This window comes from Nannospalax galili, unplaced genomic scaffold, assembly GCF_000622305.1.
Source record: "Nannospalax galili isolate Female #2095 unplaced genomic scaffold, S.galili_v1.0 scaffold158, whole genome shotgun sequence".
Classification (NCBI taxonomy): Eukaryota; Metazoa; Chordata; class Mammalia; order Rodentia; family Spalacidae; genus Nannospalax; species Nannospalax galili.
The window spans coordinates 7,396,630-7,420,397 of record NW_008345290.1 but is presented as its reverse complement, the minus strand read 5'-3'; the positions used below and the strand labels follow the sequence as shown (position 1 = coordinate 7,420,397).

At 39.1% G+C, this 23,768-nt stretch overlaps 1 protein-coding gene across 1 annotated transcript in view; it reads left to right on the top strand.

Moving 5' to 3' along the window:
* Positions 1–23,768, top strand: part of Hibadh (3-hydroxyisobutyrate dehydrogenase) — a 142,499-nt gene that overhangs the window by 15,203 nt on the left and 103,528 nt on the right. Inside the window, exons 3-4 of the mRNA XM_008841516.3 lie at positions 8,872–8,981; positions 13,159–13,280. Of these exons, the coding sequence (XP_008839738.1) occupies positions 8,872–8,981; positions 13,159–13,280 (232 nt within the window). The remainder of the gene's footprint in view (positions 1–8,871; positions 8,982–13,158; positions 13,281–23,768) is intronic.

Sequence of the window (23,768 nt, the reverse complement as noted above, 5' to 3'; positions counted from 1 at the left end):
TTTAATCAGTTATTTTACTAGAGAATGTAAAAAAGATGACCTTTACCATCTTTAGTATGGAAAGCATTTTAAGTTGGTCTGCTATTTGGGATGAATCAATTAGTTATTTTGAGGAGATACATACTAATTTTGAGGATAACATATATTTGGCGTTGTCACTATAGAGACAGACAGATAGACACACACACACACCCTAGTGTTACTTGGTGTCTAAGCTGAGGAAATGTCTTCTTCAGTTAAATATAGACTTTAATCAAAGATTGGGATAGTAATTGAGTGGAGACTAGGTAATGAAATGGAAGTATGGGCTGGCAGAGTCTTTTAAACTTAGGGTCTTTTAAATGATTGACACTGTACTCTGCCCTCCATGCCCATAGAACTTAACAGCTTACTTTTGGAACAACTGAAATGGTTATCACTGCATTATGTATCATTTCTGTTTTCCCAGATTTCTAAAACTTTCTGATGCTCTCCCTAAATTATTGTATTCTCTAAAGTTACCCCTCTTGCCCCTGTTTCCCAATAAAATTCTTGTTCTTTGCTAATTTATTTTTATTTTATTTATTTTGTAAATCCTTTATTGATTTTTTGTGTATTTCATACAGAACTTTTTTTTTTTTTGGTGTTTTTGAGACAGGGTCTCCCTATAGCCCAGCTGTCCTGGAACTCATTATGTATACCAGGCTGGCCTTGAACTCACAGAGATCTGCCTGCTTCTGCCTCCAGCGTGCGCCACCACACTCGACCATACAGAACTTCTTAATCATCTTTATATCCCCTTCCTCATTGGCCCCCTCCCATAGCCCCCTCACTAAAATTCATGCATTCTTTCATTTGTACTAAGGTCTATCAAGTGAAGTTAGTGCCCCCAGACATCCCTCAGTGCAAGTTCATCCACTGAGGTCTAGTCAACCTATCTAGAGTCCCTCCCTTTAAGAAGATCAGCTCTTTTTACCCAGCAAAAATCAGCTGCCAGTAGTTCTTCAACTAAGATTGGGGCCTGCTATTCATTTCTGCAGTTCTGCGTTGGGTTTTTTAAAGTCTGCTTGAGTTTGCATGGGTCTTGTGTATGCTTGTCATCATTGCTGTAGGTCCCTCCCATAAACATGGTCCCAGGAGCCTGTAGGACTATTTCCATATGGTCTTGCACCTCCTCCCTGGCTCTTACAATCTTTCTGCCCCCTCTTCAGCAATGGTTCCTGAACCTTGGGTAGGTGGAGTTTAATATAGGTGTCCTATCCAAGGAACCACACTCTGCAGATCTTATTCTCTGTGCTTTGGCCATTTGTGACCTCCTGAACCTCTGTTGCATGAGGGAGCTTCATTGATGAGAATTGAGAAATGTCTTAGTGTTCTTTTGACCCCTTGTTTCGTGAGCCTTAGGCATAGAGGTTGCATTGTAGATGTGCCACTTAGGCTTGGGCAATTCACAGACAATCTCTGTGTATGACCACTTGTGGACCCTGTAATAATTCTCCCTCTGTTGCAAAAGAAGCTTCTTTGGATAGGTGGTGACTGGGATACTTGTCTGTAAATATAAGGATCCACGTATTTGGCATATTTGGCAAGTTTGTTTTGTTTTTAAATGATCTTTCAACTCATTTTCCTCATGTGTGAAATAAGGATAATAATTTTCATAGAGCTCTTATGAGTATTAACTGAGTTAATACATATAAAGAACTTATAATAGTGTTTGGCACATAGTAAATATGGTCTGTCAATATTAGCTGATAATTCATTTGTATGATCTGTGTTCGCACCTTTGCTCTACCCAGCTGTTATTCCTGCTCCCTGCTCTCCAATCAGATGATAGTGTTAATCTCTTCTTATTTTTGTGAAGCAAAGTTACTTTTTATTGCTCTGATTACTATGGGTTAAATTTCCTGTGGTCCATCTTAGCAAAACGGGGACTGACGTTCAGTAAGTCACTATTTAACAGATACTTCTGTAGTGTATTCTGCATTCCAGTTACTGAAACTGTATCCCAGAGCGAGTCATAGTCCTTGCCTTTGGGACAAGTCTTGGGAATTAGATTTTCAAAACATAGATATATGATGTAAATTATAATGAGCTGAAAGAAATAGTAAAAGGTATATTGTATTTGTTTGTTTGCTTTAGATGTATTACATTGGTGAGGGCGCACATAGGAGAGTTTTCTGTGAAGCCTAGACATTTTCAGAGGGCAGCAAAATACATAGGATTGTTTGTTAAGAATGAGGGCAAAGGAATAATTTCCTTTTATGTACCACTCTGAGCCTGGTCCTCAGTACACAGTGGGAATATTCTGTGTGTGGTTCACACTGGCAGGGAAACCTGAAAGCCGGAGTTCTCTTTCCCTATAGCCCACCTCTCATTTTTGGTTCTCTCAAGAATCTTTAAAACATTTAAAAAATTTTTTAATTGAATTTTTGCAGTGTTCATACAATATAACTTGATGTTATTTAGATCCCCTCCTCTGATCACACCTCCCCTGACTGTTCCCTACCCAATTTAATGTACTATATTATGTATCTAATATGGCCTATAGAGTCTGATTTGTGTCCCCAAATAACCCTCAGTGTGAGTTCATCCCCTGGAGTCTGATTAACCTATGAAGAATGCCATCCCTGTAAGAGACTGTCTCACCTCTTCCCAGCAGCCATGGGTTGCCAAAAGTTCCAAAAGGTCCGATTGGGTAAAATTTTTTATTTATTTTTATTTTATGTGTATGAGTGTTGTGTCTACATGTATGTAAGTGCACCATGTACATGCATTGCCCTTGAAGGCCAGAAGAGGGCATCTGATTGATCCCCTGGAACTGGAGTTGAGAGTACGTAAGTGCTAGGAACTTAATCTGCAAGAGCAGCCAGTGCTCTTTAACTCTTAACCACTGAGCCATCTTTCCAGCCCCTTCTCTTAAGAATCTGGATTCTGAGAGATCCTTTGAGTATCGATTATTCCATCAGTAGAGGTAGGAGGATGAAATGTAGATGGAGGAAGTGAGAAGGAGAAAGAATAAAGAAGCTTTGGTCCTAAAAGGAAGTATCCTGTCCTAATAAAATGAAAACATATGTTGATAAACCCTGCATGTTAGCAGCTTAGAAAATGTTTTGAGTAGTGACAGTATCATTTGAACAAATGTAATTTCCTAAGAACACTACTTTAAAAGGTAACATTTGGAGCCAGAGAGGTGGGTCAGTGGTTAAGAGCACTGGCTGTTCTTACAGAGGACCTGGGTTTGGTTCCCAGCACCCACATGGTGGTAACAACCATCTGTAACTCTAGTTCCAGGGGATCCGATGCCCTCTTCTGACCTCTGCAGGCACTGCATGACATGGATGCACTACATACATGCAGGTAATACACTCATATACATAAAATAAAAATACAGATAAATAAAATATCCTTTTTGAAAAGTAACATTTAATTTTCTTTCTTTTTGTGGGGGGGTGGTTATGTTTGAGACAAGGTTTTGGTAGTCTAGACTGACCTCCTGGGTCTCAAACTGGCTACTTAGGCAAGAATGACCTTGAGCTACTGATCCTCCTGCCTCTGCCTCTCAAGTGTCTGGATTATAAGTCTCTGTCACCATGTTTGGCTTTAGATAGGAATGAATAAATTATGATTTATTAGAATATCAATATTATTTCACGGCTATATTTATTTTTTTCTTGGTTTTGTTTTTGTCTTTTTTTAAATATTATTTTTATTTTATGTGTATGAGTGTTATGCCTGCATGTAGGTAAGTGCATCTGTGTCGTATGATGCCCACGGAGGACAGAAGAGGGCGTTGGATTCCCTGGAACTAGAGTTACTGACAGTTGTTAGCTGTCATATGGGTGCTGGGATTCGAACCTGTGTCTTCTGCAAGAACAGTCAGTGTTCTTAATTGCTGAGCCATCTCTCCAGCCCTCGTTTTTGTCTTTTGAGAACCTTATTCCATGGTTCACACTGGCCTAGAGTTTACTAGATAGCCCAGGCTGGCCTTGAATTTGTGGCAGTTTTCCTGTCCCAGTCTTTTGGGTAATGGGGTTACAGGTGTTCAAGGATAAAAATTTAAACCAAAGTAGGAGGCAAGGTGACTGGATAGCATCCTTGCTTGAGGGTCTGTTCTGCACTTTTCCTTCTGTCCCATTTTTAGTTAGTGAAAGGTACATGCTTCTCTTTGTAATTTAGCCTTAGCACCAAGAGTGAGCAACTTGTTCTTCATTTTCATTGCCCACAATCTTCCAGGGAGATGCTGCTAATCTGTGCCAAAAGTCTGGGACACATGTATCATTTCAGTGTGAGTTTTCTGGGTGTACTAGACTTAATCCTCATTTGTTTTTTTCTTTAAAAACTTGGAAGCCATTTTGTTGTTCCTGGGTTAGAAGGCTGAGCAAATTTGGTTGAGTAAATCTCTTAGGGTCTAATCTGGCACCCACTCAGGTCTTGTTAAATGAGAACATGAAAGGCCTCTTGCTGAGTGGGCCCCATTGTTGTTGACCAAATGTTTCAAGATGTGGTTAGAAACTGTTTTTGTCAGGTTTTCAAGTGTAATGTAATATAGAAATAACAGTGTGCTGTTTTACTTTGAAAGATTAGAAAACATAGGCATAGCAAGTTTAACAAGATTTTGTTCATGTTTCATTGGAAGTTTCTGTTGTGCACCTGGTTTGCTTTGGAAGCAATGCTAAATGACTTGAGTGACTGTAGGAGAGCAGGGTTTTTCTCATCTTCTAAAGTGACTAGGCACTTCCTGTCTCCTTCCACGGGGTATGTATAAAGGAGATGGCCCCCACCCTAGTGAACAGACTTCTGTCTTTAGTCAATCTAGTCCTCTGCAGTTGATATGATTCATTCGCTATTGTTGCTTTGTGTACTAGCGTACATTCAAGTTAATTCTGGAGAAAGTGACCGTAAGAATTCTTGGAGATCGTAGATACTGTGATAGACACAGGAACCAGTCTGTATTCAAAGTTGAGAAAGAAGCAGACTCATCTTAGTTCATAACAGTAAAGGGGGCAGTTGGAATGAACAAGTCTGCTTGAATAGTAGAGATCAGGTCAGCCAGGCCTGCGTAATGACTCCTGTTAATGCTGTCCTTTTGTGTAGAGTTAGAGTCAATGCAGGTACTCGTAAGATCAGCTCCTTCCTAGAATTTAAGTATTCAATTGAATATCTCTCACAAAGTTTCCTTTGTGCTTGGAGATAGAAGCTAGATTAGTGTATGTGATGGTACCTTTTTTTTTTTTTTTTTTTTTTTTTTTTAAAATTTTGAGACAGGGTCTCACTATGCAGCCCAGGCTGGTTTCAAATTTGCAGTCCTTTTTGTGTCAGTCTCCTGAGTCCTGGGATTATGGAGATTACCACACTGTTCATTCAATTTGCTATTCTTACATTACAGATTGGGAAGCCTAAACCAGAGAGTTTAAGTGATTTGCACAGAATTATACATGACTTCTTGGCTGAGTTGCAATTAAACCTGGTCTCTGGCTTCCCCAAATTAATGTTCCTTTGTTTCATCCATGCTGCCTTTGCTTATCCACTCAATTAGCAAATGTAATTGAGGGATTCTAATTAGTTGGCTAGTGTCAGATTGGCAACAAGGTTGGTTTTTTTTCTCCCTCAGCTTTTGAGTTGTGGCCAAATTTTGTTAGCTATTTCAGAGTTTTAAGGTCATCACATCAATAGTAAGATTCCTTGAATGCCCATATCTCAGAAGCATTCCTTTGTGGTGCAAAGTAGACATTGTCGTTACAACATACCAAATGTATGTAGTCTTTACATATGGAGCATTTGTGGCCAGTGTAAGGGTGACATTCCAGCTGTCACTATCAGTGTATGTTTTTTCTGGACCTGTGTGCTTTGACACTACTTTACTTTATAATTAAGGGGTTAGCAGTACTCTGGCAAACTAAGCATCTCGAGAAGCAGATGCTGGGGATGCAGGGGGCTGATGGACCACCCCATGCACTTGGCAGTTGCATGAATTGGCACTGCCATTTCAGGGCATGAGAAGAAGCTTGGAGGTGTGAAACACTCTTAGGTCTGAGCTAATTGTTGATACCCTTTAGGCGGCCTTTCAAGGAGTTACCTAGATGGAACTAAATTTCTCTCCATGGAAGAGAACTCTTGATTCCTAAGAGGAAGTCTGTCTTGGATTTATTTACACTCCCAAGTTTATGTATATCCTGGAAAGATCTAGAGGTAGAGCTGCAGTAGAAAGAAAGGCTGCTGGAAGGCATGCCACTATTTTACTTTATCTTTACTTCAGTAAAGTAGAGTTAGACATTTAAAGACAGGGTCTCCCTGTAGCCCCAGCTTACTTGGAACTCACTATGTAGACTAGGCTGGCCTTGAACTCACAGAGATCCTCCTGCCTCTGCCTTCTGAGTGCTGGGACCAAAGGCATGCGCCACCACATCTGGCTCTAAAGTTGCATTTCATAAAACCCATATTCTTGAGATAGATTAGTAGAGAATTATGACTCTTACAACTTCTTTTGTTATCTCATTTTACTTAGCTGGGTTACTCATGTATAAACTTGAACTGTGTGTCAGTATAATAGTTGCCTCTTTTTTAATTTCGGTATTAATTTGGATATAGGAAAAGTTTTCATGTAATTTAAGCATTTGTAATTTGTAATTTTATGGAAAGATTTTTAATTTTCAGAATTATTTTTGGTTTATCCCTATTAAATATCAAGATATACGTGTTGAGTATACTTCATTGTGGACTCTAGAATGCTGCATTATTTTTAGATAATCTTGAAGGGACTATCTTTAGTTCTGTTTCAAAGGCTGAGGTGTTTTATAATATTTCCTTCCCTATTAATACACAAAATGTTAGAACACTTAATTGACATTTTAAAGAACATTTTGCAAAATTACTTTATCTCAGTTTGCTTTAGAACCTGATAGTCTTATGGAAAGTTGAAATGTATGTAGTTACTTCTCGCTCATAATGTTTGGTTCACTTGTTATGTGTCCTTTCCTTTTTTTTAATTTTAACTTTCATAACACATTAAAGATTAAAAGAGAATATTGTGCAAACTTCCATCTCATGAAAAGTAGAGATGTTCTCCTTCCTAAGATGTTTAGTCAGCATCTCACATTTCCTAGTAGGAAGTATAGTCAGTCTCTTCATAAATAATGAATGTAGAATTATGTCAGTTTTTATTTTAGAGAGTCTTCAACTATATGCCTGATAGTCATTATTTATTTATCTCTTCATTTATAGAGTTTTATGAAATCCAGATTGGTCTCAAGCTCACTACATAGCTGAGGCTGGTTTTGAATTCATGATCTTCCTGCCTTAAGCTCTCAAGTGCAGGAGTTGCAGGCACATACCACCACACTGGCTATCTCTTTGTCTTTTATTAAATAGAGAAAAGCATTAAAGGAGTTTGTGAAAGTTGTGATGGATTCCTTCTCTTGAAGAGAGTTTCAATTCTCTGAAGAGTAAGACTTGGCTTCTTCTGACCTCTGGTTAACCAATCAGCTGGCTGGTCAGTACAGCAAGGTGTATGTGTGGGAGAATGAGAGCTGAGTGCATGGAACAGTGTGAATGAGAATGTATGTGCCATGGATCCTGCATATACCCACTATATAGACAATGGCAGAGCAACTTTACAGTATGTTCATGGCCAATTGAAAGCAGAACTGAGGGGTCAGAGTGTGACCTGATGCCTATTCATGTGTCTCACATATATAGTTTCCACCTGAATTCTGGGAACTCATGCTGACAGCCTTCCTGATAGTATTCAGAGTCACGGTAGTTGGTACATCCTTGTTCTGATCTTTTTATTCCTCTGAAAATAGAGACTAGAGGGTGGTAGTTCTTGGCACGAGCTTTGGCTGTACACCAGATTACTAGTGAATCCTGTTGTGGGTTATCAGCTCTGTTGTTCCAGAGTGTTTTTCTTAGTCAAAGCCTATCAGAAATTGTGCTGTTTAACCAGACCAGCACAAGATCAGGCCAACCAAAATCATGGCATAGATGGGGTAGATGATCTCCAGGCCCTGCTCTTTACTGAGGAGCTTTTGGAAGTCTATAGTTACTGGAGGAGGAAGAATCATTCTTTAAGATGTGGCCACTGGTAGGTCTTCCATACTCCAGTGGATGGCCCCACATATATGCACACATGGGCAGCACTAACTAGACTCAGTGGGCTATTAAAAAAGAGAGCGACTTGAACTTGGGAGGGAGGTGTGTTGGAGGATATGGGTGAGTTGGAAGGAGAGAATGGAGGTTAGATATGAGCCTATTTCATTGTATATTTATATGGAATTCTCAAAAATAAAGATTTAAGGGGCTGGAGAGATGGCTTAGCAGTTAAGAGCATTGGCTGCTCTTGCAGAGGACCCAAGTTCAATTTCCAGCACCACATGGTGCCTAACAACCATCTGTAACTCCAGTTCCAGGGGATCCAATGCCCTCTCTGACCTCCACAGGCATTGTACAACATGGTGCACTTACATACGTGCTGGTAATATACTCACATAAAATAAAAATAAAATAGTTTTAAAAATAAATAAAAAATTAAACATATTTAGAAAAAGAAATAAATGCTTAATACACAGGGAAAAAGAAAAGTGTGCTGTTTAGGGGCCAAATTAGAAGAATCCATGAGAAATATGTCTGTTCTCAAGATTGTTGGCTTTGCGCTTCTCCGTCAGTTCCCTTCACACTTTAAGAAGTAAACAGATTTCATTCTGCAGAAACCATGTCTGTATGTGTACAAGAAATGGACTCTGTTTTAGACACCAAGGTTTTTTCTTTTTCTTATTTGAAAGGATGGCTTTTATGTGCTGTCACTGTTGCAGACCTGCTTGGAAAGTTGGTCCTGTTTGAGGTATAGAAACTGCTTGCATTTTGATTTAAATATTTTCCTTTGCAATTTCTTTGAAGGTAGTATCTTCTCCAGCAGATGTAGCCGAAAAGGCTGACAGAATTATTACCATGCTGCCCACCAGCGACAATGCAGTAGAAGCTTATTCTGGAGCAAATGGGATTCTGAAGTACGTATTCTCAACTGTGCATGTTTTCTTGTTATGATAGTCATGAGTTTCACATTTGTTAGAACTATTACGAAATGGCAGTTATGTTTGTTAAAACTTTCTATGCTGTTTGCATATTTCATAAAGTGAAAGTTGCTTTCTCATCGTAAAAGGTTTATTTTCTCATCAAAGTGAAGTATATGACTTTTGGGAATAAGGACTTTCTTTTTCTTGTTTCCTTTACTCTTGCATCAAACTTACCCTTTCATTGGTAACATGTTTAAAAGACTTTTAAAGCTTGCATTTTAAACTGTAACTTTTAAAAGCAGAATTTTCTTATGGTGTATAGAAATTCAGGAAAAGTGTTCTGTGAGAAATAAAACCAAACATTGGAAAGAACACAGTTATTTAACATTTTATTATATAATAAAAAGTTATGTACTCTGGGTTAGCACATCTGTAGTAGGAACCTTGGGAAGTTGGACTTAAAAGTTAGCAGTAGCACTTCAAATAAAATGTAATTTAGGTCAGGGTTTCCTAGCCATTGCCTGTCTTCCCTGGGTCTGTGAACCTGTTGGTTAATTGCTGCTTGTTGCCAAATCTTTGTGGTTATAAAATGATAGTGGTTGAATTCTATTTTCTGGCTTTTCTTGTTCCTATTCCTAACTTATTTTGTTGTTGAATTTTAGCAAAGAGCTAGTAGGCCCTGTAGACACATAAATCACTGACATACTGATTTCTAACAGTGTTTGCTAAAGGGAAGGGTTTAATTTCAGGAAACTGTAATATATGAAATTTGAGGTTTTTGGAAATTGAATTGCTTTGGAAAACTAACAAAGTTGAATGCAAAAGACACTTTGATATTAGACAGAAAACTGATAAGATAAATGTTTAGATTTCGGGGATGGTTGAATGACACTCATTTTGGATGGAGTCAGCAGGCCCACAGTGTGTGTGGTCCTGAGGCATCCTGACTGACTCAATACCTAGCCTGTTACAGTTGGCCCTGCTTTACCTCTCAAGGAAAAGTTACTAAAGCTCGTGTGGTGACACAACCCCACATTTGTTAATACCCTTTACTATGGAGGAGGATGGTGGCCAGCTACCAGACCAGTTTTGTCCAGGGACTGCTTGGGAAGGGCTTGGTTTCACACTGAGCTATAATTTGCTTCTTGTGGATGGTTCTTTTTTTTCCCCCTGGGTCAGGATTATTTCTGCAAACCCATTGCATAAGTAGTTACTGAGATGATTTCCCATTTAAGATTTAAAAATTCTTTAAAAATGTAACACAGAAAACTGATAAATTTAACATTTTTCAGGTTTCATAAAGTAAGACCTTTTACTGAAGTGATTTCGTCTAATAGCATTTACCGTATCCCTTTTTTAAAATTTTATTTATTTATTTTTATTTTATGTGTTATGAGTGTTTCACCTGCATATTGAGTGTTTCACCTGAATATTGAGTGTTTCACCTGCATATATACAGGCGGTTGTTAGCTGCCATGTGGGTGCTGGGAACCAAATCCAGTTCCTCTACAAGAGCAGCCAGTGTCCTTTTTTTAAAATATATTTTATTTATTATTTTTATTTTATGTGTATGAGTGTATTGCCTGCACGTATGTAAGTGCACCCATGTCGTGCAATGCCTTGGAGGTCAGAAGAGCGCTTTTGGATTCCCCTGGAACTGGAGTTAAGGACGGTTCGTAGCCACTCTGTGGGTGCTGGAAATGGAACCTGGGTCCTCTGCAAGAGCAGTCTCTTAACCACTGAGCCATCTCTCCAGCCCTGCAGCCAGTGTTCTTAACCACTGAGCCATCTCCCCAGCCTCTGCTGTGTGTCATGTATGTGTAGTATGACCAAATAATCCATTTGAACTAGAACAGTTTATATGTCAAAATGGTTTTTGAAGCAGCATTCTGTGCAATATTTTTTTTTTCTTTCTTTTTTTTGAGACGGTCTCCCTGTAGCCCCCGCTGGCCTGGAATTCCCTATGAAGAGCAGTTTGGCCTGGATCTTGCTGTGGAGACCAGGCTGGCCTTGTATGCACTGTTTTTTCAATAGAAATATTTTATTTAACTTTACAGTAGTTTTTTTTTTTTTTTTTAACTGCGATTTCCCCCATTTTCTTCTTTACAATTTGTATTTATTGAGTTCTAATTTTCCAGTTGTGAATTTGTATCCTCTGTGTGAGTATACCCACAGTAAGAACTTTGGGAAACTTGTGGGCAGAGGGCTTGCTGTTCAAACACAATGTTATCCTCTGACCTTCATGTGCATACTATGGAATGTGCTCACCCACACATGCATCATGCACACACTAATAAAGAAATTAATTAATTAAAAAAAGAACTTTGGGAAATTTGAATAGAATTGTTAGTTATTGTCCTTGATTGATTTGTTGTTTGTTTATTTTTGAGTCAGGTTTTCACTAAATTTTGTAGGCTGACTTTGAATTCCCTCTGTAGTTTAGGTGAGTCTTGAACTTGTGATTCTCCTGTCTCAGCTCCTGAGTAGCTGAGATTGCAGGCCTGGGGCCCTAAAGCCAGGTAGCTCTTGTCCTTTAAATTATAATATAGGGCAGTTTCCTAGCCATTAAAAATAAACACTCCTTTAGAGATAATAATGGAGCTATTTCAATATATAGTCTGCACTTATAAACAAAAATGTTTTACTGTAAGAATACTTTTTAAATGTTTATGTAAAATACGATAGGCATGCATGATCCTGCTTCCCGCTTTACCAATGTAATTCACCACAAAGAACAAAACATCTTGTGAAATTTCTAGGTTCATTCCTTTTTCTTTTTCTACTTATTTTATTTTGTCTTTAAAAGTTTCCATTATTAGCTAGGAATAGTGGCTTATACTACTACTTAATCCTGTCATCCAGGAGGCAGAGGCAGAGGCAGACAGATTTCTGAGAGTTTGAGGCTAGTGTTGTCTACATAGTTAGTTCCAAGCCAGCCAGGGCTACATAGTGGGACCCTGTCTTAAAAAAAGTCTCCAAGAGCCACGCGTGGTGGTGCACACCTTTAATCCCAGCACTCGGGAGGCAGAGGCAGGTGGATCTCTTGTGAGTTCAAGGCCAGCCTTGTCTACATAGTGAGTTTCAGGCCAGCTGGGGCTATAGGGAGACCCTGTCTCAAAAAGACCAAAAAAAAAGTTTCCTTAAATCTTACCCACCTACTGCTCAAGGACCATTGTGGAAGAGGGTCTGGAAAGGTTATAAAAGCCAGGGTTGGTTCATGAAGGAAACAGAGGACTTCAGGCCATTGTTTCAGGGAACTTGCTCATAGGAACTTGCAATGGCGGTGACAGCATGCACAAGACCCATGCTGACTCAATCAGACAAAAACCCAGCATAGAAAAAGAGAAATGGGCAGCAGGCCCCAACCCTAGTTGAAGAACTATTGGCAACTGATTACTGCTGGGTGAGGGAGAGTAGATCTTCTTTAAGGGAGTGACTTTAGATAGGCTGACTAGATTCCAGTGGATGAACTTCCACCAAGGGACATCTGGGTACAAGTGCTTAAGCAGATAGGACCTAACAAATATGACAGAATGCATGAAATCCAGTGGGGAGGGGGTATTTGGGGGGGCAAGGATGGGGGGGGTCCAAATTTGATTAAGATCTATTGTATAAAATGCAGAAAAAAATCAATAAAAATATTTTTTTTTAAGTTTCCATTATAAAAGAATATGCCCTCTTGAAGCAGATGACTAGATTTCGATTGCTTGTGTTTATTCTACTTAGTGAAAATGATATGGATATGGGAACTTTGCTGTGTAGTTTATTACAAACAAATAAATTGAACTTTTTAACACCCAATGACTTTACAAAAATTTAAATCCTGTCAGATGCCCTTTTAAAGTTAATAGGTGTTTAAATTGCTTACATTTTAGCTTTGCCTATGTTAGTGTGGCTAGCCGGCACCTCACCTGAAACCACTTTATATCATGTAGCTTATTAGATTTTTTGCTGTTGTTATTTGAAAGAGTGTGGGTTTACTTTGAACCGCAATTGATCTATATGTAAATATGATATTTTTGAACAAGTTCTAGTGAGTACTATTTTAAGTACTAAGCCAGAAATATCCTTGATGGCCTGGCAGGTTTTAGCTGATTCTGATTATATACATAATTGCATGGAATTCTTATTCAGAGTTATAAACTACGAATATTTTTATTTATTTACTTAGAAAAGTGAAGAAAGGCTCATTATTAATAGATTCCAGTACAATTGATCCTTCAGTTTCCAAAGAATTGGCAAAAGAAGTTGAGAAAATGGGAGCAGTTTTCATGGATGCCCCTGTTTCTGGTGGTGAGTGGTATATAAAATATATGTATGCTTATTTCTATTTGTCAAAAGTGGCAGTCCTGGTTCTGTGCCACCCATATATTTCCAAGTAGTTTTTGACTTGGACAGAATTCTTAATTTCTCATTAAAAATAAAAACAAAACAAAGCTGGCATGATATTTTTTACTCTCATGATACATTGCTGGTAAATTCACTGTAAATTAATGTAAAAAGATGTTAGAACTTTGAAGAGTTATGTATTTCTTTGGTTTAATTATTCTGATAAAGATCAGTTCTAGAGGTTTAAGAACTGATTGAATAAATAATTAGTCTGTGACTGGGGCTATGGTTCAAGCTTCTGTAGCAAAGTGTTTTTTTCACTGTACCATCTTGAGGGCCTAGGTGCTTTTTTCTAATGGTCTCTATATGTGGTGTGCTCTAATGATGCCCTGGCTCTGCCTTCCAAATGCTGGGATTACAGCTGGGGTGCGGGTAGGGGCCTGCTAGGCCCACTTGACTGGGGATCTGAATTCCTGTCCTCATGCCTTTGCAGCAGGTGATTAACCTGCCAAGCTGTCTCCATAACCCTATTTAGGTACTTTGCTTGTAAATTACCAATAATATTGGGGTTATGAATGTAATTAATAAACAACAATTCTTTCTTTGAATAGCCTCTTTTTTTTTAAATAAAAAAAATTACATCAACTCATTTATTGAGTAGCACATGATGTTTTGATATAGGTACCCATTATAATGTTCACATCAGGTTTAAAGTATTGTATTAGGTAGTTTTCTGTTGCTGTGATAAAATACCATGACCAAGGCCACTTATAGAGGGAAGAGTTTATTAGGCTTATGGTTCCAGAGGGATTAGAGTCCACCATGGTTGAGTGGCATGGCAGAAGGAAGCTAAAGCAGAAAGCTGCTCACATCTTCAAGCAGCACAGGAAGTAGAAAGCAAAACTGGAAAATGGGCACGACAAAAGCCCACCTCCAGTAATGTGCTTCCTCCAGCAAGGCCACACCTCCTTAAACCTCCCAAAATAGCCACCAACTGGGGACAAAGTATTCAAATATTTGGAGCCTATAGGGGATAGTCTCATTCAAACCACCACACATATCTACTGAAATATTTTCATCTTTGTGGTTAAAAACATCCAGAATCATTTCTTTTAGTTTTTTGAAATATATAGTACATTGGTATTGTCTACCTTGTTTTTTCTATAACTATTACCTGTTGACTAACCTTTTTAACTTCTCTATTCCCCTTTGCTTTCTCCAGCCTCTAGTAATTATACAACTTTCAACTTCTATGAGATAAATGTTTTTGAATTCCACATATGAATGAGATCATGCAGCATTTTCTTTCTGTCCCTCATTTAGTTCACTTGACATAATTCTGTCGTGTTTTGAATGACAGAATTTCATCCTTTTGTGGCTGAATGGTATATAGTGTATGCATATGTACTACATATATGTATATGTGTACTTTTTAAATATGGTCTGATGGGTAAATTGGCCTGAAACTCATGTGTAGCTGAGGATGACCTTGAACTTCTGATTTTCCTGCTTCTACCTCCTGAATTCTGGGATCACAGGTGTGCACTACCACATGCAGTTTTATGCAAGGCTGAGCATTGAACCTAGGGTTGCATTCATGCTAGGCATTACATTCATGCTAGGTAAAAATCCTACCAGCTGAGCTACATTGCAAGCTGTGCTGGATAACTTTAGTGTCAACTTGATACTCCTGGGTTGAGGGAGCCTCAATTGGGGAATTGTCTCTCTTGGACTCTGCTGTGGCCATATCTATGGGGCATTTTCTTGATTGTTGAGTGATGTGGGAGGGCCTAGCCCACTGTGGGTGGTACCACCCCTGGGCAAGTGGTCCTGTAATTGTATAAGAAAGCAGGTTGACAAGCCTGTAAGCAGCGTTTCTCCATGGCCTGTGCTCCAGCTCCTGCCTCCGGGTTCCTGCCCTGAGTTCCTACCTTGGGCTCCCTGATGAACTGTGACCCGGGAGATATAAACTAAATAAACCTTGTCCTCCTCAAGTTGGTATTAGTCAGAGTATTTTGTCACAGCAGTGGAGAAACAAACTAGAACACAAGTCCTCACATTTTCTTTGGCATTCATCAATTGAAGAGCACTTAGGGCCATCTCCTCTCTTGGCTCTTGTGGGTAGTACTGCAGTAGACTTGGGAATGTAGATGTAAATTGACTTCATTTCCTTTGTTCATACAACCAGAAGAAGGATTGCCAGATCATATGGTCCTCCTATTATAAAGTTTATTTTTTGGTCTTTTTGAGACAGGGTCTCCTTGTAGCTCCACCTGTCCTGGAACTCACTATGTAGACCAGGCTGGCCTTGAACTCACAGAGCTGCCTGCCTCTGCCTCCTGAGTGCTGCTATTATAACTTTTTAAGGAACCTCCCTACTGTTTTTCTATAGTGGCTATACTAAGTTATATTCCACTGGTTTGTAAAGTGCCCTTTTGTCTTTTTTTTGGATAGTAGCCATTCTAACTGGAGTGTTGTAATATCTCTTTGCCTGCTTTTTTTTTTTTTTTTTTGGTCCTTTTGAGACAGGGTCTTCTGTAGCCCCAGCTGCCCAGCTGGCCTGGATCTCACTATGTAGACCAGGCTGGCCTTGAACTCACAGAGATATGCCTGCCTCTGCCTCCTGAGTGCTGGGATTAAAGGAGTGCATCACCATGCCCAACCTCCTTGTGGTTTTTAAAAAAGTATTTTATAGCTGGGCGTGGTGGTGCATGCCTTTAATCCCAGCACTCGGGAGGCAGAGGCAGCCTGGTCTACATAGTGAGTTCCAGGACAGCTGGGGCTACAGGGAGACCCTGTCTCAAAAAGAAAAAAAAGTATTTTATTTATTATTTTTATTTTATGTGTATGAATGTTTTGCCTGCATGTATGTAAGTATATCCATGTCATACAGTGCCTGTGGAGGCCAGAGAGGACATCGGATCTCCTGGAACTGGAGTTACAGATGGTAACTGCCATGTGGGTACTGGAAATTTAACCTAGGTCCTCTGCAAGAGGTGCTCTTAACCACTGAGTCATCTCTCTAGCCCTCTCCTTGTGGTTTTGAAATGCATTTCCCTGATGCTTAGTAGTGTTGAGCATTTTTTCTTTTTTAAAAAAAGTGTCTGTGTATGTGTGAGAGAGAGAGAGAGAGAGAGAGAGAGAGAGAGAGAGAGAGAGTGAGTTCAGTTTAGCATCTCTGTGGAGGTCAGAGGACAACCTTAAGAGTTGGTCCTCACTTGCCACATTGCTTGAGTACAGCCTCTCATGTTGTTCCTCACTGTGTACACCAGGTGACCTGGCTACTACCTTCTGAGGTTTCTCCTGTCTCTGCCTCCCATCGCACTGTGGGAACACTGGGATTACAGACATGCTACTCAGTGTGGTTTTATGTGGGTCCTGAGGATCCAAACCAAGTTGAGATCCTGTGCTTGCACTGCAAGTGCTTTACCCACCGAGCCATCTCCTTAGCCTTTGAGCATTTTTTTCATTACACCTGTTATTCATTTGCTCTTCTTTTGAGAAATGCTGATTTAGGACTGGCTCATTTTTAATCAGATTGCTTTCTTAAAAAATTATTTTTATTAGATTTTGTTGTATTTCATACAGAATATCTCAAACAATCTGAATCATCTTTATAGCCTCGCCCCCACCAGCACTCTCCCATAGCCCCCCGACCAGAACCCATATACTCTGTCCTGGGTGTTAAGACCCACTGTGTCAAGTCAGTGTCCCCAGATGTTTCCCCAGTGCAAGTCCATCCATTTGCAGCCTAGTCAGATCCCTCTCATCTATCTATACAAACACCTCCATCCATTTGCAGTCTAGTCAGATCCCTCTCATCTATTTATACAAACACACACACACATATATATATATATATATATATATATATATATTTAACAGAGCGTAGGGTGGGGGTTTATTTTCAGATTGCTTTTTTTAAAAAAGAAAATTACTGTTTTTTTGAGCTGGGTGTGGTGGCACCCTCCTAGCACTCAGAGGCAGGCTAAGTTCAAGGTCAGCCTGGTCTACATTGTGAGCTCCAGGCCAGCTGAGGCTACAGGAAGACCCTGTCTCGAAAAGACCAAAAAGAAAAAAAATTTTATTGATTATTTTTATTTTATGTGTATGAGTGAGTTGTACTGCCTGGTGTCAGATTCCCGTGGAGCCAGAGTTTAGGGATGGTTGTTAGCTGCCATGTGGATGCTGGGAATCCAACCCGGGTCCTCTGCAAGAACAGCTAGTGCTCTTAGCAGCTGAGCCATCTCTCCAGCCCTCAGATTACTTTTTTAAATATTGAAATAGTATACAGATCTTTTCTGTAAGAAAACCCATCCTGTAAGTTTTCTTATCACTAGTGATTGTTTCCTTCAATATGCGATTTTGCTATTGATCTTTTGTTTCAAGACTGCATATTGAGATCATTTAATAATAAAGAATTTTTAAATTTGTTTATTTTTTGAGACAAGGTCTCACTTTGCAGCTCATACTAATATTGAATTTGAGATTATACAGTCTCAGCCCTGGAGGGGAGAGGGGCACAGGTGAGCACTGCTGTGTGTGGTTTCATTTTCTCAAGTGTATTTCAACTCTTAAACTATTTATTTTTGAGATATGGTCTCACACTGTAGCCCAGACTGACTTGGAACTCACTATGTAACCCTCAGCTCCTGGCAATCCTCCTGCCGCATAGTCTCTTGAGTGCTGAGATTTTGTATGTGCCACTACCTAGCTTTAAAATGCAGTCTTGTGTGTGTGTGTTACATGTGTACATGTTTGTATGTGTCTGCATGTATATGTGGAGGCCAGAGATGGACATTGATATCTTCCTCTATTGCTTTCCATCTTAATTTTTTTTACATTTATTATTTATTTTAGTATGTGTGTGTGTGTGTGTGTGTGTGTGTGTGTGTGTGTGTGTGTCAGAGTGTGTGTACCATTGTGCATATGTGGAGGTCAGAAGACAGCTTGTGGAATCAGTTTTCTCTTTCCACCATGTGGGTCCTGGGGATTGAACTCAGGTTGTCAGGCCTGGTGGCAGGTGCTTACCTGCTGAAGAATCTCTCCAGCCTGTCCACTGTTCTTTTGGAGACATCCACGAACCCAGAGTTCATTGATTTGGCTGCAGTGGCCAAACTCCAGGGATCTGCCTGACTCTACCCTGTCAGCTCTGGTGTTACTGTCAGGTATCCAGCTTTTAATGGGTCTGGGAATCCAACTCAGACCTTATGTTTATGCAGCAAGCACTTTATTGAGCCATCTCCTCAGTCTAAAATACACTCTTAATGTTCTAAAATTAGTCTTTTGTTCCTTTTTAAGTGATTTTAAATCCTAACATGACTGTGAACACATCTGAATTGGTACTCTTATTGATGAAAAGCCTCGTGTAGGGATAGTTTGTGATAATTAATTGGTTGGCACATGACCATAATGAGATTAATTAGTATATAATAGCAGCTTATTTATTTCAGTCTTATTATATTGGTCTTATTTGTATTGGTATTTAATATGATAGATTATTCTCATAATCATTTTTACATATTTAATGTGATTTGTTGAAAATGTCTTCACACTAAGCATACTTGAAATCGTCTAAGTAGGGACACTGAAGCAGGAGGATTGCTGTGGGACCCAGGCTACAGTGGGCTACATAGTGAGAACCTGTCTCAGAAACAACAAAAAGACTCCACTATCTCAGTTAAAATAGATGGATTACCTGTGCATTAAATAGATTGCTTTAAAAAATCATTCTTTTAATGAGGTAACATTTAAGAAAGAGGGCTGTGAGAAAAGTATAGCTAAGATACCTCATATGGAACCAGTTTTATGGAAGCTATGTGTTCATCAGTTTTGAAATATGGATTGTTTGAATAAAGCCTTGAAAATTTCCCTTCTTTATCTTTCTCCCGAGCCTTTTCTTATGTATCTCAGACTTTAAAAATATATAATTCAGCCGGGCATGGTGGTGCACACCTTTAATCTCAGCACTCGGGAGGCAGAGGCAGGCGGATCTCTGTGAGTTCAAGGCCAGCCTGGTCTACATAGTGAGTTATAGAACATATATATAAAATTAAGTTGGATGTGGTTGTATGTGCCTGTAATGCCAGCACTCTAGAGGTGGAGACAGGAGCATCACCAGTTTGAGACTAGCCTGTGCTATGTATAGTAAGACCTTGTCTCAGAAATGAATAAATATTTTTACTTTTTTGTCTGTGTGTGTGTGGTGGGTTTGCTTGCCTGTGTGTGTGCATGTGGAGGCCAGAGATTGACTGTGGTGTCTTCCCCTATTGCTCTCTGTCTTACTGTTTTTCAGTTCCCTTCCTCCCTTCCTTCCTTTCTCATTTATTTAATTGTGTATGCCTGCACCCACCACCACATGAGTGGAGGTCGGAGAAAAGCTTTTGAGAATTGGTTCTCTTCTTCCACTAAGTGGGTTCCTGGGATCGAACTCAGGTCACTAGACTTGGCGGCAAGGACAAGTGCCCTTACTCAACAGAGCCATCTTGCTGACCCTTCTACCTTATTTTGAGACAAGATCTCTCACTGAACCTAGACTTGCCATTTCAGTTAGAAGGGATGGCCAGCAAGCTCTCAGGATCCACCTGCCTCCCCAGTGCTGGAGTTAGAGATATGTGCTGTTGTGCCTGGCTTTTATGTGGGTGCTAGGGTTCAGAACTTAGGTCCTCACACTTGCACTGCAAGCATTTTCCCTACTGAGCCATCTCTCTAACTCTCAGAAATTTTAAACAAAAATACATTTAAATAGATTTTTATATGGATATAAATAAGTAGTGTACAATAACCAGTGGAAGTATAACAAATGTATGTTCTATTAGCACTTTAAATACAAGAGAAAAATTTGACCCAGATGATTGAGAATGGTGTAGAACTTTGAGAAGTAGAAGATTGGCCCAATCCAGTATTTTTCCCTACTGTCTACTAAATATTACTCTACTAAGTATGATTCTAAAAAGATCAGGGGGCTGGAGAGATGGCTCAGCAGTTAAGAACACTGGCTGCTCTTCCAGAGGATCTAAGTTTGATTCCCAGCACCCACATAGTGGCTAACAACCACGTGTAACTAGTTCTAGGGGATCTGATGTACTCTTCTGGCCTCTGCAGGACAATGCACACATGATACATTTACATGCAGGCAAAACACCCATACACATAAAATAAAAATAATAAAGGGCTGGAGAGATGGCTCAGCAGTTAAGAACACTGGTTGTTCTTTCAGAAGACCCGGATTCTAATCCCAGCACCCATATGGCAGCTAACAACTGTCCATGACTCCGGTTCCAGGGGATCCGACAGCCTCTAATGTCCTCCGTGGGCATTGCATGGCACGGGTGCACTTACCTAAATGCAGGCGATACACACATACACATAAGAAAAATAAAAACAATAAACAATTTTTTTTTTTGAGATAGGGTCTCCCTGTAGCCCCAGCTGTCTTGGAACTCACTATGTAGACCAGGCTGGCCTCGAACTCACAACGATCCTCTTGCTTCTGCCTTCCAAGTGCAGGGATTAAAGGTATGTGCCACCACGCTTGGCAAATAAAATATTTTTAAAAATAATAAAATATTAAAAAAAAGATCAGTACTGTTTCATTTACCAAGCCATGGAATAGCAGATTGAAGGTTTTTCCTAGGTTTCAGTTTGATATTTATTAAAATCACCAGAAATGACTTCTTTGTGCTTCATCTTTATTAGAAGGAATTTTCTTTTAGTGTCATGTGACTCACAATGAGAATAACCATTTTATCCTTGTGCAGTTATTACCGTATGGTATAGATATAACTTTTTAAAGTACTTTGCATGTTCTAACTTCTTTGCTTCTTTTTGAAAAGCTGCCAAACTGTACATGTCTTTTTCAAATCTCACATTATGTTGTGTTGTTTCTAGGCATTAATTCTCTTTAAAGTTTAAGGTTTTTTTTTTTTTTTTTTTTTGAGACTAGGAAGTCCTTTTTATCCAGTTGCTTTGATTAAATACTGCGTATACACCCACGTTCATTCACCTATCCCCCCAAGAGTATTTATAAGATATTGGGAAGGTATTGATATATACCAACTATTTAAGAAAGAGCCTTACTATTTATTAGCCTCACAAGGAGTTCTCTTTTAAAATACACTTCTCTTTTTACTTGATAGGATAATTGTGTATAATTATGGGTACAGTGTGACATTTCAGTATGTGTATACAAGGTGTAAGAACAGATCAAAGTAACCTGTGTGTCTGTCACCTGAGGCATATTGACATTCTTAGGAACTTGCCCCGATCCTTTCTCCTTGAGTGTAGGTAACTAATAGCCTACATTTTGCATCTCATTCTCATGTTTTTCTTTATAGTTTTACCCTATATGTTTTTAACCTCTAAACAGTTGTTTTAGTTCTCATGATTTGGAACATTCTAGAAGTAGAATCATGAGCTTATTCTGTGATTTTCTTTTTTGCTCTGTGTTCTGTTCCTGAGTTTCCTCTATGGTGTTGAAAGAGCCGCTTGCTTACCCAGTCCTTTGTGAGTTAGAAAGGGCTGCCTTCTCAGTATTGAAACAACTCCCAGGTGAGCCAAAGCACTTTTTTTTTGGCTTTTTGAGACAGGGTGTCCTTGTAGCCCCAGCTGTCCTGGAACTCATTATGTAGACCAGACTGGCCTCGAACTCACAAAGATCTGCCTGCCTCTGCCTCCCAAGTGCTGGGATCAAAGGCGTGTGCCACCATGCCCAGCAGCACTTTTTTATTTAAACTTTGAGCTAAGATCTCACAATATAATCCAGGCACATCTCACACTGGCTATCTTCTTGCCTCTGCCATCTACTCTGGAACACCACATTCAACTCTGGAGGCACCTTTGTTCAAAGAAAGAGCCACTCTTTCTGGACCGATGTCACCGTCCATCAGGATTTATCACCTGGCAAACAGTGTAGATTGAATGTTAGCTACTGCTCACCTCTTTGGCTAGATGATCACATGCAGTGTATAAACGTCTTGCCATTACATAGTGATTATGTATAGTTCATTACATTTTAACTGCCGTTTGGTATTCTATATAAATCACACTTCAGCCTCTCTGCTATGATGTACATTTGGATTACTTCCAGGTTTTTGAAAACACTTATTCCCATTTTTATACATCATGGAAACATACCTTTTTAGTCTTTATTTCTAGTATAATGCTTGGAATATGGTTGGTTTTTGATAAACACTTTGATAAACATTCAACTGGAAAAACAACCATGAGAAATAGGACAGTGGGGATATGCCCTTTTACCACAAAAAAATGATATGCAGAGATGTTAATTCATTTATCTCAAGATCATACTGATGATTAGTGGCTGAGTTGAATACTACTGTGATATTGTTTCATATTTTGCTGCATTAGGAAATAGTACTTTATCAGTGTCTAGTTTATTAAAAGTAGAAATAAAAATTGTGGAATGAAAAATGCCCTTTAAAATATAAAATTCATGGTACTAAGCTAAAACAACAGCTGATGCAGTACACGGTTGTAGTAATAACTTCTAATGACTAATCTCCTTGTATCTGTACTCTGCTTCTGTACCTTTTGATTGGTTTTAACCATCTGATTTGCTTTGGGCAGTGGTATGTTAGAAGTGTTGGACAAGAGGCAATTGAAAGCACTTTGTTCATTTACTATTTTAACTGTTTCACCCAGAAAAGCCTGATCCAGCTTGCTAGAGCATGCACTAAACTACTGAGCATGTGAGTCAGGCCATCTTGACCATCCTGCCCTAATCAAGGTGCCTGGTGACTGCAGCCTCATTGCTTCACCTCAGACCTGACCAGCAGATGAGCTGTCCAGTAGGCTCAGTCTTAATTGCTTACCTACAGAATTGTGAACAAGTAAAGTCATGGAGTTTTGGGGTGGGCATTATGTAGCAATAGGTAAAAGATGTACCCAGTTGAGTTGAAAAACCAAGGTTCTTGTCCAAGATTTGCTAGCAAGCTGGAGAAAATGAGTTTTATCCAGAAAAGAGTTTTTCGATTTTTTTTTTTTTTTTTGTGAAATGTAGCCCGTTTATTTTATTAACAAAATGTGTTGTTTAGTGTTTTTTTTTCCACCTTAGTTACTTGCATACTAAGTAATAAGTAAATATGGACTCTAAGTATGTATACTTCCTTGGGTTACAAGTTTCCTCTTTTTTGTTATCATTTTTTCCATCTGCTGTACTTTTGGATAGGAATCATTTTTTTAAAGGTATGCCATTATTAGTCAATAGATTCAGTCTATTAAACGTTCTAGTCTACTACCTAGACCTCCAATGAGAATTCTTCTGGCACTTGCATTTGGATATATTTTTGATTTTTTAAAATAATTTATTGAGAATTTCATACATGAATATAAGCATATAAGGTATTTGGATCAAATCCATACCCACTCCCTTCCCTCCAGCTTCTCCCATATCTCCCCATCAATTTATTTCTGATATCTTCATGTACTCTT